Source organism: Hydra viridissima, unplaced genomic scaffold (assembly GCF_058129835.1).
Source record: "Hydra viridissima isolate aposymbiotic clone 2 unplaced genomic scaffold, HvirCarnegie_v1 scaffold_11, whole genome shotgun sequence".
In the NCBI taxonomy this organism is placed as follows: domain Eukaryota; kingdom Metazoa; phylum Cnidaria; class Hydrozoa; order Anthoathecata; family Hydridae; genus Hydra; species Hydra viridissima.
In genome coordinates, this window is record NW_028324310.1 from 11,592,140 (window position 1) to 11,605,885 (window position 13,746).

Below are 13,746 nucleotides of genomic sequence, written 5' to 3' on the forward strand. Positions count from 1 at the left end.
ACCAGGAAGAGATTGGTATAAGCTTTTCATAAACTGGTGAAGTCATAAGTTGAGCATTAGAGCCATAAACAATAGTTCAGTACTCAGAGCCGCTCGAAAAAAATCCACTATACAGTTGGAAATAGCACACTGTTGTAAAAAATGACCAAAAACTACTTTGAGCTGACCCGAGAAAACCGCTTTGACACGGTGAAACTACAATGTTTCCTGACTCCAAAAATGTAAAATTTGAAATCTAACTATTTCGTCCGAGAAAATAATTTCGATTTTTAGTTTTTAGTACTTTGCACAATAGGGCGAAATGACAGCTTTTCAAATTTTGCATTTTTACAGCATTCAAAAACTCTTCAAAATAAGCATTTATTACTCTAAAACATAACAGTCTATATAGCAAGTATAATTTGTATTTATTTTAACTTAGAAGATAAAATTTTACCTACAATTTCATGGTTGAACTATATTATAAACATTTTGTTGCATCAAAATTGTAAATAAGCTAAAAATTCCGGGAATAGGCAGTGAACATGTTTGTTTTAAGTTTTGCATCAAAATTGTAAACAAGCTAAAAATTCCGGGAATTGGCAGTGAACATGTTTATTTAAAGTGTTTCACTTATCAGTTGTGTGAGAAAAATTTCAAAATGCCAAATTTTTCAAAAAATCATGAAGATTGTCGGAAATCTGTCTGTGTCTTGTGTCTGAAGAAGTGCTCTCGAGAGTTGACACAGTTCCTTGTTGAAAAGATCCTCAAGCATTACCATACAAGTCTTGATTTGACTGATACCAGAGTGCCAAGAGGCATTTGTGACTCATGTCGAACAATTCTTCGGAAAAAAGATGAAGGAAAAGATTTTAACCTGCCACCTTTGTTTCCTTTCTCATCTATAAAAGTTAGACCACCAACAAGAGATCAAGGTTGCAACTGTCTTATTTGTCAAGTTGGACATTTGAAGTTGAATGAGAAGAGCCCAGTGGACTATTCTAAACCTGTGGAAGATTGTACCCCTCAAAGATGTGGTGATTGTTTGAGTCTAGTTGGAAGAGGTCTGCCACATCAGTGCACTCCATTCACTTTTAGAGAGAATCTCAAGCAGCTAGCTACAGCTGATCCACTCTCTGCAAAGCAAATAGCTACTCAAGTCATCTCTACTAAACCTTCCACACCTGGTGGTACTGCCAAAATATCGCATCCTAAAGGCGGCCCACCACTTAGAGTTAAAACAGGTGATACTTTTATATATACATATAAAGATGGCAGGTTCAGAGGGAATACCTTTAATTTTAAAACTTAAAATTACAAAAAGTGTTAATATAATTTCATTTTTAGGAAGCTCAAGTGCAAGAGCTCTCTTCCTGAACCCAGCATCAAAACTGAAGATCTTGTACAAGTTCAGCTAAACACAGGACTGTCCAACCTTAGCATGAAGAAATTGGCATCAACCATCAACAGAGTCAGTGACACCAAGATTGTGGAGACTAGTTTTCTAGCTAAGTTTGATGCCATTGGCAAACAGTTGTCTGAGTTTTTTACTCAAACCAGCATCCAAGTTTTATCAGAGAGTAACTCCACTGACTTTGTGGTTGTGCATTGCAAGGATCTTGCCGAGCTTTTGAATGAAGTCCTGCTTTCTCGAAGAGTTTTCCAGAATCATATTGTCAAGTTGGGAATTGATGGAGGTGGAGGATTTCTGAAAGTTTCTCTTGGCATCATGGAGTTGGATTCTCACTGTGATTCAAGGTCACCACCACGGAAAAAACTTTTAACTCAGAGGACTGCCAAAGACAGTAGTGTAAAGCGTCAAATGCTTGTGGCTTTATCAGAAGGACTACCAGAAAACTTTGAAAATGTGAGGCAGATCTTGTCTTTAATCAAGTTAGACAAAGTCAACTTTGTTGTCTGATGCGACATGAAACTTGTCAACATCCTTTGTGGCCTTCAGAGCCATGCAAGTACTCACCCTTGCTCTTGGTGCAACACAGAATCAAAGCATCTTTCTCAATCAGGATCTTTGAGGACACTAGGCTCACTTGTTGCCTGTTATCAAGAGTTTGCTAAGTCTGGTGGTGATATCAAAAAGGCAAGATCTTTTGGCAATGTAGTGCATGAGCCTTTGCTATCTGGTTCTGAAAACAAACTCATCTTGGAGCTCATACCACCAATGGAACTCCATCTTCTCCTTGGTGTGGTCAATCACATGTACAAAGCCATGACAGAAGTTTGGCCCAATGTTGTCAAGTGGCCCTCAGCTCTCCACATTCAACAAGAACAATACCATGGTGGGCAGTTTGCAGGGAATGCCTGTCACAAGCTTCTCAGCAATCTTGACCTCCTTCAAAGAATTGCAGAGACTGAGTCTGCTTTTCAAGTCTTTGGAATCATTGATGCCCTTCGAAAGTTTAAATCTGTGGTGACAGCATGTTTTGGTATGGTTCTGGAGGATGACTTTTCTGAAAAAATTGATCGCTTCAGAGACTCATATTTGGCAATCATGAACATCAGTGTGACTCCAAAAGCTCATGCTGTTTTCTTCCATGTGAAGCAATTCATTGAGATCAAAAGGGCTCCCTTGGGGATCTTTAGTGAGCAGGCAACAGAATCAATGCATCATAATTTCAGCTCACATTGGCAGAGATACAAAAGAGACCGCAATCATCCTGAGTATGCAAAGAGGCTTCTTTCATGTGTTGTGGACTACAACAGCAAGCATTTGCGAAGAATCAAATATTGAGAAGAATTTATTTTATGTACCATTTGCTCTTTATGTGTTTAGAATCAAGAGGTTGTTTTTGTGTTTTGGCTTTGAATAACTAAAAGAATTATTTAAGAAAGTGTTTATTATTTCCATCTTGTTATTGAAAAACTATATCAGTTGTGTCAGAATAAACTATTATTCAAGTGAATTTTAGACAGTTATGTTTTGGAGTAATAAATGCTTATTTTGAAGAGTTTTTGAATGCTGTAAAAATGCAAAATTTGAAAAGCTGTCATTTCGCCCTATTGTGCAAAGTACTAAAAACTAAAAATCGAAATTATTTTCTCGGACGAAATAGTTAGATTTCAAATTTTACATTTTTGGAGTCAGGAAACATTGTAGTTTCACCGTGTCAAAGCGGTTTTCTCGGGTCAGCTCAAAGTAGTTTTTGGTCATTTTTTACAACAGTGAGCATCAATGCTGCTGGTAATCGTCTTGCTCCAAAAAATCAAAAAAACGTCTGTACAAAGATTGGTGCTTAAGTGGCCCAGACAAAAGTTTCGCATTTAACCCGTTGACACAAAAAAACGAAAAAATGAAGACGTACCAAGGTTCGAAGGCGAGTGTCTTAATAAACCTGAAATACTTGAGAAATTGAAAGATGCTGAGAGCAAAAAAGCAGCAAAGCAAGCTAAATAACAAAGCAAGCTTAGCTTTAATGACGAGCAGCAAATAAACCAAGCAACAACAGCGACTCCAACAACATTAACAGCTACTAGCCAATTCAAGAGTAAAAAGTGCCGTAATGTTTAAGGCGATGGTTCAACAAGTCAAAATATAGAATTGTACCAGTGTGAAAATTTTAAATGCAAGGTTTGGCTTTGTCAAAGATACATACCAAAGCGATATGTTAAAGGCGTTGAGTTTTATTGCACCAAAAAGTGCCGCAAAAGTGACAACTCAGCTCAGCCTCTAGTACCTCTCTACGACTCAACATCATCACAAGAATAAAGTTTTTTTATTAGGTTGTTTTTTTAATTGTTATTATAGGTTGCTTTTTGTTTTTTTTAATTAAGTGTTGTTTTAATTACATTTAGATTTGCGTATTTCATTCTCCCCGAATGTGGGGGTAGAATGAAATAACTTTTTTTTTCAATTTAATAAAGTTTCTTAAAAAACTAAAAACTTTTTTTACTTGATTATATATATATATATATTTAAATACAGCTCAAATTCCTATACAACTTTAAAAAAAAAAAATTAAAAACCTTTTTCTCTTAAAAAAAAATTAATTAAAATTCTTTATTTCATTTGACCCCATTTTACTCTATTCTAATCGGAGTAACATTTAGGGTACTTTTTTTTTATTACATCGTATTTAGAGTGAAATTAATTTGATCTCATTGAACAAATGTTGATTGAAAATGAAACTGCAGTTTTAATGCCCATACTATAATTTTTGTAGAACTTGGCTACAAAAATTATATTGACTGATGAATTTTTTTATTCCCATTTATCTTTTATTTATCTATTTTTCTTATTTTTTGGGCATTTTGGTTAACAGGCTAGATGTACCATTGATCTGGCTATAAGAAATATACGGTTAATAATTAGTGAATTGAAACTTCCTGTATTTATCTAAGAGTGCTGAAGCGTCTGCAATGATATTTTGCTTTGTTTGAACATAAACATTATGTTTCTATGTGTACATGTGGATCAGTTTTTTTGTCCCGTTAAAACGTACGAAGCAAAGTTGCTGTAGCGTATTTTTAAATTTATATTTAAGTAAGAAAGGAAAGAAGCTCTCTTTAAAACAGTTTTTTTTAATATTAACATGAAACAAAAGACTTAATATCTTTCAAGATGTTCTTTATATTGCCATACATAAAACTTAAGATTTAATGAATTTTAAATTGCATCATAAGTTTCATGAGTTTCATCATAGAATCAAAATCTGCTAGAAAAGAATGCTTCAGTTGTAATTGACTATATTGGAATAATTTCTTTTTTTTTTTTTTTATATCACTAATGCTCATAATGCAATTATTTCCTGGACACTTAAGATTGCTTCATAATTCACCACTTTGTTCCTTAAAATTTAGAGTTTTTATCTTGGAGCTTTCTGTAATTATATAAATTTAAGCTAAAAATTACTTTTCTAGGAACCAAACTTTTCAAGTTTGGTTTCTAATATACTAATTATTTATTTTTTTATTTAGTCAAATTTACTGGATTTAATTTAAATTTTTCCATATTTAGTTTGTTATTAGTCAAGCATGTACACATTGTCATCTAAGTTAGTGTACTCTATGCAGATTGATAGTTTAAATTAATATACCAGCATTATATTGATGCTAAACAGATCAAATCTGATTATGGAATCATTTTGTATTCAAAATAAATCAAAGGCTTTAGCTATTTATACTTATAAATGTTTTCCTGTCCGCAAAACTAAGTTTACTGAAAATAATGGTTAGTACATATTTTTTATTAGCTGTTTAATTTTCTATTATTACTGTGCATTATATGTGTACACTGTATGCATACATACATACATACATACATACATACATACATACATACATACATACATACATACATACATACATACATACATACATACATACATACATACATACATACATATATACATATATACATATATACATACATTATATGTGTGTGTGTATGTATGTATGTATGTATATATATATATATATATATATATATATATATATATATATATATATATATATATATATATATATATATATATGTATATATATATGTATATATATATGTATATGTATATATATATATAAGTTTACAGTTTGTATATATGCAGGCATTTATGCACACAATTATACACACAAAATGGTTATTCAATGTAGGAGGTGCATGGTATGTGGATTTTTGTACTAAAAGAAATAACAAAATCAAACTTTTAAATATATCTGTAGCATCAGATGATAATAATGGATTGGATTTTTCTAAAGAATATTTGGTATGAAATTTTTTTGAAACTATTAAAAATTTATATTGGATAAGATACATTGTGAGTAAACATTTTGCAATAATTTGTTTATTGATTGTTTATTATTAATATTACTATTATTATTATCATTATTGTTGTTGTTGTTATTGTTGTTATTTATTTGATTATCAGTATGATTTGTTGTTAGATGAAACAATTTTGCTTAAAAGACCCTTCTGAATTATATATTTTAAACATTAGTGGAAGATCACTTCACCCTGTAAGTTTATGGATAAATATTTTATATGATTTTTTTTTCTTCTTAGTATAAAAAGTAATCTCTATTGTTGTTATATATAATTATTTTCTCAGTTTTTTGTTAACTTGTTCTGCAGTCAGCGAATACAGATTTCAGTTTGTTTGAAAATGTTTCTGAGATTGATGCAAGTGACAACAACCTAACTCTAGGTTTGTGATAATTATGGTCTGGCATTTTCTGTAAATTGTAAATCCAACTAACAACCATAAGTAAGGATGAAACCATAACTTTAAAACTTCGTTAATGAACTTTACATACCAGTACTTATCCATGTTTTGTAAATCTATGTGTATGTCTACCATCATTAAATTTGTTTACTATGTAGCTAAAATTTTTGAATGCCCTAAACACAATTAGTTAAAGTTAATCAATTTGCTATGCAATATAAATATCTCTCATTTAATGTGCATCTTTGATGATTCTTTAGAATGCTGAATTATACAAAATAGTTGCTTCTTGTTTAAAAAACATTTAAATATATTTCGGTATAGAGAATAAAAAAACCTTCTGCTTGGTTATACTTTGTCCGTTTTCTTGATAAAAAAAATTTGATAAATTATGTTTAGAATCTTTTAGCACATTTCGAAATATACAGAAGTTGTATCTTCAAGCAAATAACATAAAATTTATGGATGTTAATTGCAATGACTTTGTTTCTCTGCAGAAGCTAGACTTGTCTTACAACTGTCTTAGTATGAAAGCTTTACTCAACATAGGAAAGCTGCAAAGTTTAGAAGAACTTTTGTTATGTGGATGTGGAATCAAAATATTACCTGACAAGTTTTATGAGAGTTTTAAAGTTCAAAGGTTCTTTTTATATTTATTGTATAAAACTTTGATTTTTATGGAAAACTATAAATATATATACACAAAGAGTCAATTGCAAAAAAAACCAGCCAAAAAATTTTGGATCAATTTGTCTTATTGGGAGACAAATTGATCCAGTGATCCTTATGTATTGCTGGAGGCATTAAGGTTGTTTTGTGAAATATTTACATATCCAGCTTTTGTTATTCTTTCTTTAAATTAAGCTAAATTACCAACTCCATCAAATTTACTTCCTACATCTGAAAACTGATTTCCAAAAATCTAGCGGCTTTGAAAAGTATTTTTTAGTAAAGCCATTTTATTTTTTCTTGAAATAAAAGTTTTTTTTGTGACATGGAGCACATAAAGCACTACTGACTGAAGTCTAGGTTGTATTGTTCATTCAGAAATGCTTATGCTTAGCTTTTCTTTAGTAATTCTGGCAGATGTTGTTTTTGGTGGGGGGCCTGAATGTGGTGTATTTTGCACACTTTTTATTATTGCTCTACTTTTGCTATATTTTTGAGGAATTTTTCTATACCCTAAGCCACTTTCATTATTATCAACAATCATTTGACATATTTCAACACTAGCTTTGCACGTCTTAGCATTTTGGCAAACATTGAAATAAAACAAAAGAAGTAATTATTAAAATATTTTAAATTTTACTGTGGTGCAGACAAAAAAATTAAACAACTTACCACCAAAAACAATCAAAAAATAAACTTGTAGCACTAAATAAATCAATAGATATGAATATTTACATTGTAAATAAAATTGCACATTTAATGTTATAAACTAAATATAACCAACATGCTAATTTAACATAATTATCAACACAGAATTGTTCTTTTCTATCATGTTTACACATATTTACTTTTATATAGTTTTATAAGAATAAACATGTTAGAGTATGAAAGCAAAATTTAGTAATATACTTGGGATATGAATACTTTTGATGCATACTGTATATATTAGAAAAGAAAAAAAACCACCAAGTTGTTTTTTTGAAGAAACTCAATCTCAAAACATTAAAAAATACATTTTTTATGTAATGTTGCTTTATAAATACAAATATTTTAACAAACATATATAGTACAAAGAAGTTATTGGCAGAGTTGTTATGTTGTATTACTATTTTATTTAAGTCATTTTCTTTAGAACAAAATCTCTTAAATTAGTACTTGGTCATAGCACCTTTTGCAGCAAAAGACTACTTCAATTTTCTGAGACATACTATCAATAAACCTTGCTATTTTTAATGGTTCTAAGCTATTCCAGTTTGCTTAGGATCATTATCTTGTTGAAATAGGTAGTTACCATCAGGAAATAATTGCAACTTGGCTTTGCATGATGAACAAGAATCTCATGGAACTGGTTTTGATCCATAATGCCATTAATCATGTGAATTCTTCCTGTAGCATGAAAAACATTTTCTTTTGATCCCTTTAATGCTCTCAGGATGATATTTTTTATTATTGCATCTCCAAACATAGAAAATCTTTAAACACAAATAAATGTTGAACTTTGTACAAACCATGTAAAAAATGACTTGTAATTTTTCCAGAGATTCTGGTAGTACCACTTTCTACTTTTTTCTCATCTGTAGAAATGCTTGGACAATTCATCTTCTCTTTCTGTGGTTTTTCTCCTGATGTAGATCAATGGGCTGTTTCTTAAGAAACTTCTTTAGAAAGACAGTAATGGTACTATTTCCATATCCAATCTTACTTGCAATATTTCTATTTATTACAAATGATGACATCTTAGTAATTCTTTTATAAATGTCATTCAGTTCCATTTATATCTCTACATTATTTAATATATCATTAAAAAAAATAAAATTTAGAAATAATTTTGTCTGAAATTTTATTTATTCTTAAGAAAATTTGTTTTCAAATAATCTTACATGGCATGAGTTTGGTAAAAGTTTTATGTAGGTGTTTTGGTTGGTTCAACCTGTACAGATATTATAAAAACCTACTCTATTAAAGTTAAATTAGTCCCATGCATCAACACTTTTACTGCCACCTTGCAATCTTAGTATGACAAAGTAATTAAAAATTTTTTTTGTTAAATTTTGTAATAAGAACTTTTGTTTTCCTTTTTATTACTTTAAAGTTAATATTTTTTTACCTTTAAATGTTTTTAAAGTAATTCTTATACAATTCTTGAATTGTATCAATTCAACGATCCTGTTTCTGATCTTTGAGCCATCTTTTATATCCAATTAACTGCTACTTTGTTGCTTTGTCTACTGCTTTTCATATATTTTTTTTATCATGCAAAAAAGATGGTATGTTTATCAAATATGGCTACTTTTTTTATTTTGAAAATAAATAATTAACCAGTCATGTTAATGCATCTTTGAAAGCACTTGAAACAACAAACCATTGTTTTTATATATTTTTAAACAACAAAGAGATTTTTATACATATACATTTTTGTTAACAAAAATTTTAATTACTATTAAAACTTCAATGCTTAACTTCTTTTATGTATATAAAAAAAGTGATGTAGAAGGAAGTTTTGAGGTTTGCTTGAGGTTTGTCTTCCTCTCTCTATTGGATTTAAGTGAAAATTTGTTGACAGAGAACGTCTTCGAATGTTTAGCTGCTTTACCAAGGTAAACTATTACCAAAAAGTTAAAAAAAACATTTTTTGTACTATTTGACTAATATACAAGAGAAAATCTTTTTTTTTTTATTCAGGGTGTTTATCAAACAGCATGTAAACAGTTGTGTTTATATTGAATTTCTTTGATTCAGTTGGTGATTAGTTCTATATGATTTTCTAATATTCTGTAGGTTAAAGATCCTTAAACTTGGAAATAATAAAATCTGCAGTATTCCTCACTTTTCATGTAAGATCAGTATATACTTTTATAAATGCCCTTGTAATCAATAACACTATTAATGTTTTTAACAAGTTTTTACCTGCTTATTCATTGAAATGGTCTGTTTTGTTGTTAAGTTTTTTTAGTTTAACATTCTTGTTATTTTACACATGCTTTTCATGGCTTGTTTAAATAAAACACAAAGAAATTTCATTTTTTAGGATGTTTTTTTCTCCTTTTTCCATAGCTTTTTTAATATTTTTATTGTTAATGATTAGTTGCAGGCTATTTATTGCAGTAAAAATAACATTAATTTTCCCTCTTAAACGATAGTATTAAGTTGAGAAACTAATGAGCCGTTTTTTAAAAAACGTTTGTGTTTGCAAGTTTTATTGAAGTTTAATGTTTACTATTTTCAGACCAATATGGTGTACATCATAGTGGCAACCCGTCATTTCAATTCTTAAACACTTTAGACTTATCAAATAATCAAATTTCGCATGAAGATTCATTACTTTCTTTGATATCTTGGCCAAAGTTAATGATATTAATGCTGTGGGGAAATCCAATTATTGATATTCACAAAAATAACTCAAACATATATGAAAATTTTGAAAAGATTTATGGCATTAAGGTTTTTAGGTGAGTTAATTTTTTTTCAATTTCTTAAATTTTATATTTTATAAATTTAGTTGTGAAAAAAAATGCTAACCAAAATGATTTTCTGACAAGTTTGTTAAGAACAAATTGTAGGGTTCATTTTTCCAAATCGCCAGTTATTTAACAATCTAGTGAATAAAGCTTCAAAAAGGTTCCTTAGTAACCAACTCACCACAAATGTTTATCCTAAAGTACACAAGCAGGATAAGTTGTCCAAATGGAAACAGACATTTTACTCTTCTAAAATTGCAGAAAACTCTTTTTCAGGCAAAAGGATTTTCCACTAAATTGGCCCTGTATTTACAGTTATTTTGCATAAAATAGAACAAATTGTTCAAGATTATTGAATGTTAACTATGTTAATATTGTTAAAAAAATTTTTAATCAACTTCTCTTCAAGAGGAATAGTGTTTGATGAAAACACTTTCCTGATTGAGTGGGAGGTTGAAATAGCATTAACTTAGGTAGAAGTAGCATGGAACTAGCCATCCATGATGCTTTCATTACAAATGACAATTGCAGCATGAATTTAATACCCAAAAGCTAGAGACAAAAACTGATTTTGTAATTGATAGATAAATTAATTTAAATATAAAAGAAAAATAATTGTAAAAGTGCAAGAATGATTTGTTGGTTAGGAAAAGTTCCAAAGATAAAGTACACAGTTTTAGAATGGACTAGATTTCAGCTATTGAAATAAAGCTTATAAAAAATAGTTAGGTTTTAAGGGACTGGGTTTTCAACCAAAACTGTAATTTCATTGTTGGTTGAAAAAGTCATTTCTGTTAATTTTGCTCACTATTTTTGTGGTTCTATTTAGAGAAAAACCAAATCAACGTTTTCTCAGGAATTGCCAGTCTTCAGCAAAAAATATAATAAATATGGCAAAGATTATAAATAAATCTATTCCTCGCATTAAGCGTGACAACTTGCAACTTTTGAAGTTTAATAGTAGTAATTCTGAATCTAAGTTATCGAATAAAATAAAGAAAAGAAAAACTCGAAAGAAAAACAATTTGTTCCAAGATGAACCCATAGCTCCTGATAACAGCATTTACAACGATTTTGATGAATTGAGAAAAGATTACAAAACGAAAACAAAAAATGTTTTTCTAACTCAAGTAGGGTGATCACTCTCTCTCACACTTGAACTAATGTAAACATTTAAGTTAAATGTTCTTTTTTTCATAAAAGTTCCTATTTTCGCTCTCTTTATTATTCTTTCTATAACATTTAAAAAGCTTATTCTTTTTTTAGTTAAATGAGGAAGCTGAAGGAGAGTTTTACATTTCCCAGGTTGCTCCAATAGAAGAGGAAAATTTTGATTTTGAAGAAACTGAAAAATCAAGTTAAATCAGTTTACTTTCATGTTAATATTAAAAAATAAATAAGTAAATACTTGACAGAAAAATAATGTAAGAGAAAATACTAAAAGAAAATTACGTTTTAGTTCTTTATAAAGTTCTTCATAAAAGTTTTTCCGATAAAACGAACTTATTTTATTTTAGTTAAGAAGTTACCTCTGAGTGCATCGGTAAAAAGACTAAAAGCCATACTTTATAAGCAAAGATATCCCTCTTTGTATATGGTATGTGTTGTAAACCACTCCATACCTCATTAATGTTAACTTTTGTTTTGATATTCGTAGAGCTAAGTGTAGCACATCGACTTGCATAGTTTGTTTTTACAGGACAAGACGAAGGTGATGCAAGATAAGCAAACGACTGTGAATAAAGTTTTGGAAGAGATGCGACTAAAAAAGCCGTACATCAAAGAAAATTTAGGTAAAGTCACAATGTAATTGAAAATAATTATTTACTAACCTTAAGTTTAGAAGGTTATTACATTTAAAATATTTTAATAAAAGTAACTAAAGCCTTTATGTGAAAATCACTTTCTACTTGTTGAAGTTGAAAGTTGGACTTGTTAAAGTTTTAAGTTTTACGACGTCATGCTTTAGATGTCTTTTCTTTATTATGTCAATGCTGCCTACTCTATACTGAAATAGTGTAATTGTTATTTTTCAGCTGTTATACTTGACCAGTGTGATAAAAAGTCAGAGTTCCAAAAACATTATCGGGAAGTTAAGAAGCTCGCACAATGTGTAAGTACTTTCATTCAGACAAATAAGATTTTCATTAAAATTTACATCATTTACAAACTTCCTCTAAAAATATAATTTATTTTTACTGCTTATTTTGTTTTATTGATAACATGAAATTTTATACATCTACCTCCCATTGCTATGAATATAATTAAAATTTACTAATTTTAATACTTTTTTTATTTTGGCGTTAGATATTCAAAGAGTATATAACTTTTTACATTGACGTTAGATATCTAATTTTTCGGAGAATCAGAAAAAATGTACATCCGAGAATCCCGGGATGAATACTGACAATCTTGAGATTACACAACCACAACTTTTTTTTAGATGCAGCAAAAGTATGATGAAGTAAGAAAAGAATTGCTAAAACCGATTCTTTTGTCAAACGAAAATGAAGTCTGTAAAGAGTTTTCCTCTCATTTATTGAACAATAAAACGCATGGGAATAAAAGAGCACGTAGTAAATCTATCATATAGTTATGCTTCTTAGAAAGTGTTATTCACTTATTTTGTCGTGTTTAGATTCAAAAACTCGATAATATATAAATAGTATGAAAATTGTTAAATACTGTAGTTAAATGTATTTTTAAAAAATTTATATTTAGGTAATATATTTTTAGAGGTAGTTTTATCATAATATTTATTTAACGAAATAAGTCGGCTCTTGAACTTAAACAGAATATTGTAAATATTGCAGAGATTGCTAATTTGATCATTTATTTCGGATTCGGAAAAATTGGATTCTGGCCACTCAGTCAAATTTTTTTTTTGAAACCTTTTAGCTTGATGGAAAAAAGTTTTATTTGACTAAAGAAGCTGTATTGCAGAGCGAAGCATTAAATCTCGTTTACCATTTTTTTTGTTTATGAGTAGTAACCTACTGTAATTAACTGTAATAACTTACTGTGATTAACTGTAATAACTTACTGTGATTAACTATAATAACTTACTGTGATTAGTCTTAACTTAAGACTGAGAATCGTGAAAATAAGTTTTTGCCTTCCTAATTTTCCGTTCTTCATAAATCCAAATCAGTTTTTTATAAATAGATTATAGGCACTTAATATGCATTTGGTCTTCAGCAAATTCTTTTCATGTAAGTTTAGAGAAAAGAAAAATAATTGTTAAAAAGCAGATTTAATCATTAGATAAAAAGTTATTGTCGATTAAAGTCTCTTGAAAGAAAATGCGTAGTGCTATGAAAGTAAATTGCCATATTTATGCATATCGAAACCCTCGTCTAAAGAAACGCGAGAAAACTCGTCAAACGTAATTACGACAGAGAAGATTTATTTTAAAAATTTGTGATCAGTTACATGATGGTTTTTTGAAATCTTTCTCCTTACGTTTC

General features: G+C 29.4%; 2 protein-coding genes across 6 annotated transcripts in view; both read left to right on the forward strand.

Moving 5' to 3' along the window:
- Positions 1-13,746, forward strand: part of LOC145191037 (uncharacterized) — a 258,530-nt gene that overhangs the window by 138,663 nt on the left and 106,121 nt on the right. The window lies entirely within an intron of this gene.
- LOC145191033 (uncharacterized) lies at positions 4,432-13,345 on the forward strand. Of its 5 annotated transcripts, none has more exons than XM_090067453.1 (14): positions 4,432-5,164; positions 5,584-5,696; positions 5,875-5,946; positions 6,062-6,134; positions 6,552-6,792; positions 9,305-9,418; positions 9,600-9,655; positions 10,048-10,270; positions 11,109-11,409; positions 11,546-11,636; positions 11,797-11,876; positions 11,979-12,072; positions 12,316-12,392; positions 12,723-13,345. In XM_090067453.1, the coding sequence occupies exons 1-14, from the start codon at positions 5,044-5,046 to the stop codon at positions 12,870-12,872; spliced, it is 1,806 nt and encodes a 601-aa protein (XP_089923579.1). In that variant the 5' UTR covers positions 4,432-5,043; the 3' UTR covers positions 12,873-13,345. The 5 variants fall into 5 exon arrangements, 4 of the variants coding, with proteins under 4 accessions (XP_089923579.1, XP_089923580.1, XP_089923582.1 ...); XM_090067454.1 differs by having other exon boundaries at positions 5,523-5,696; positions 12,723-13,026; XM_090067456.1 differs by having other exon boundaries at positions 5,538-5,696; positions 12,723-13,026.

What these genes read in the sequence shown, in the direction of transcription:
- LOC145191033 (XM_090067453.1), top strand. Translation starts at nt 5,044, where the DNA reads ATGCTAAACAGATCAAATCTGATTATGGAATCATTTTGTATTCAAAAT. An exon ending in TAAGTTTACTGAAAATAATG is followed by an intron (nt 5,165 to 5,583) that starts GTTAGTACATAT and finishes TATTCAATGTAG; the next exon opens with GAGGTGCATGGTATGTGGAT. An exon ending in TATGGCATTAAGGTTTTTAG is followed by an intron (nt 10,271 to 11,108) that starts GTGAGTTAATTT and finishes GGTTCTATTTAG; the next exon opens with AGAAAAACCAAATCAACGTT.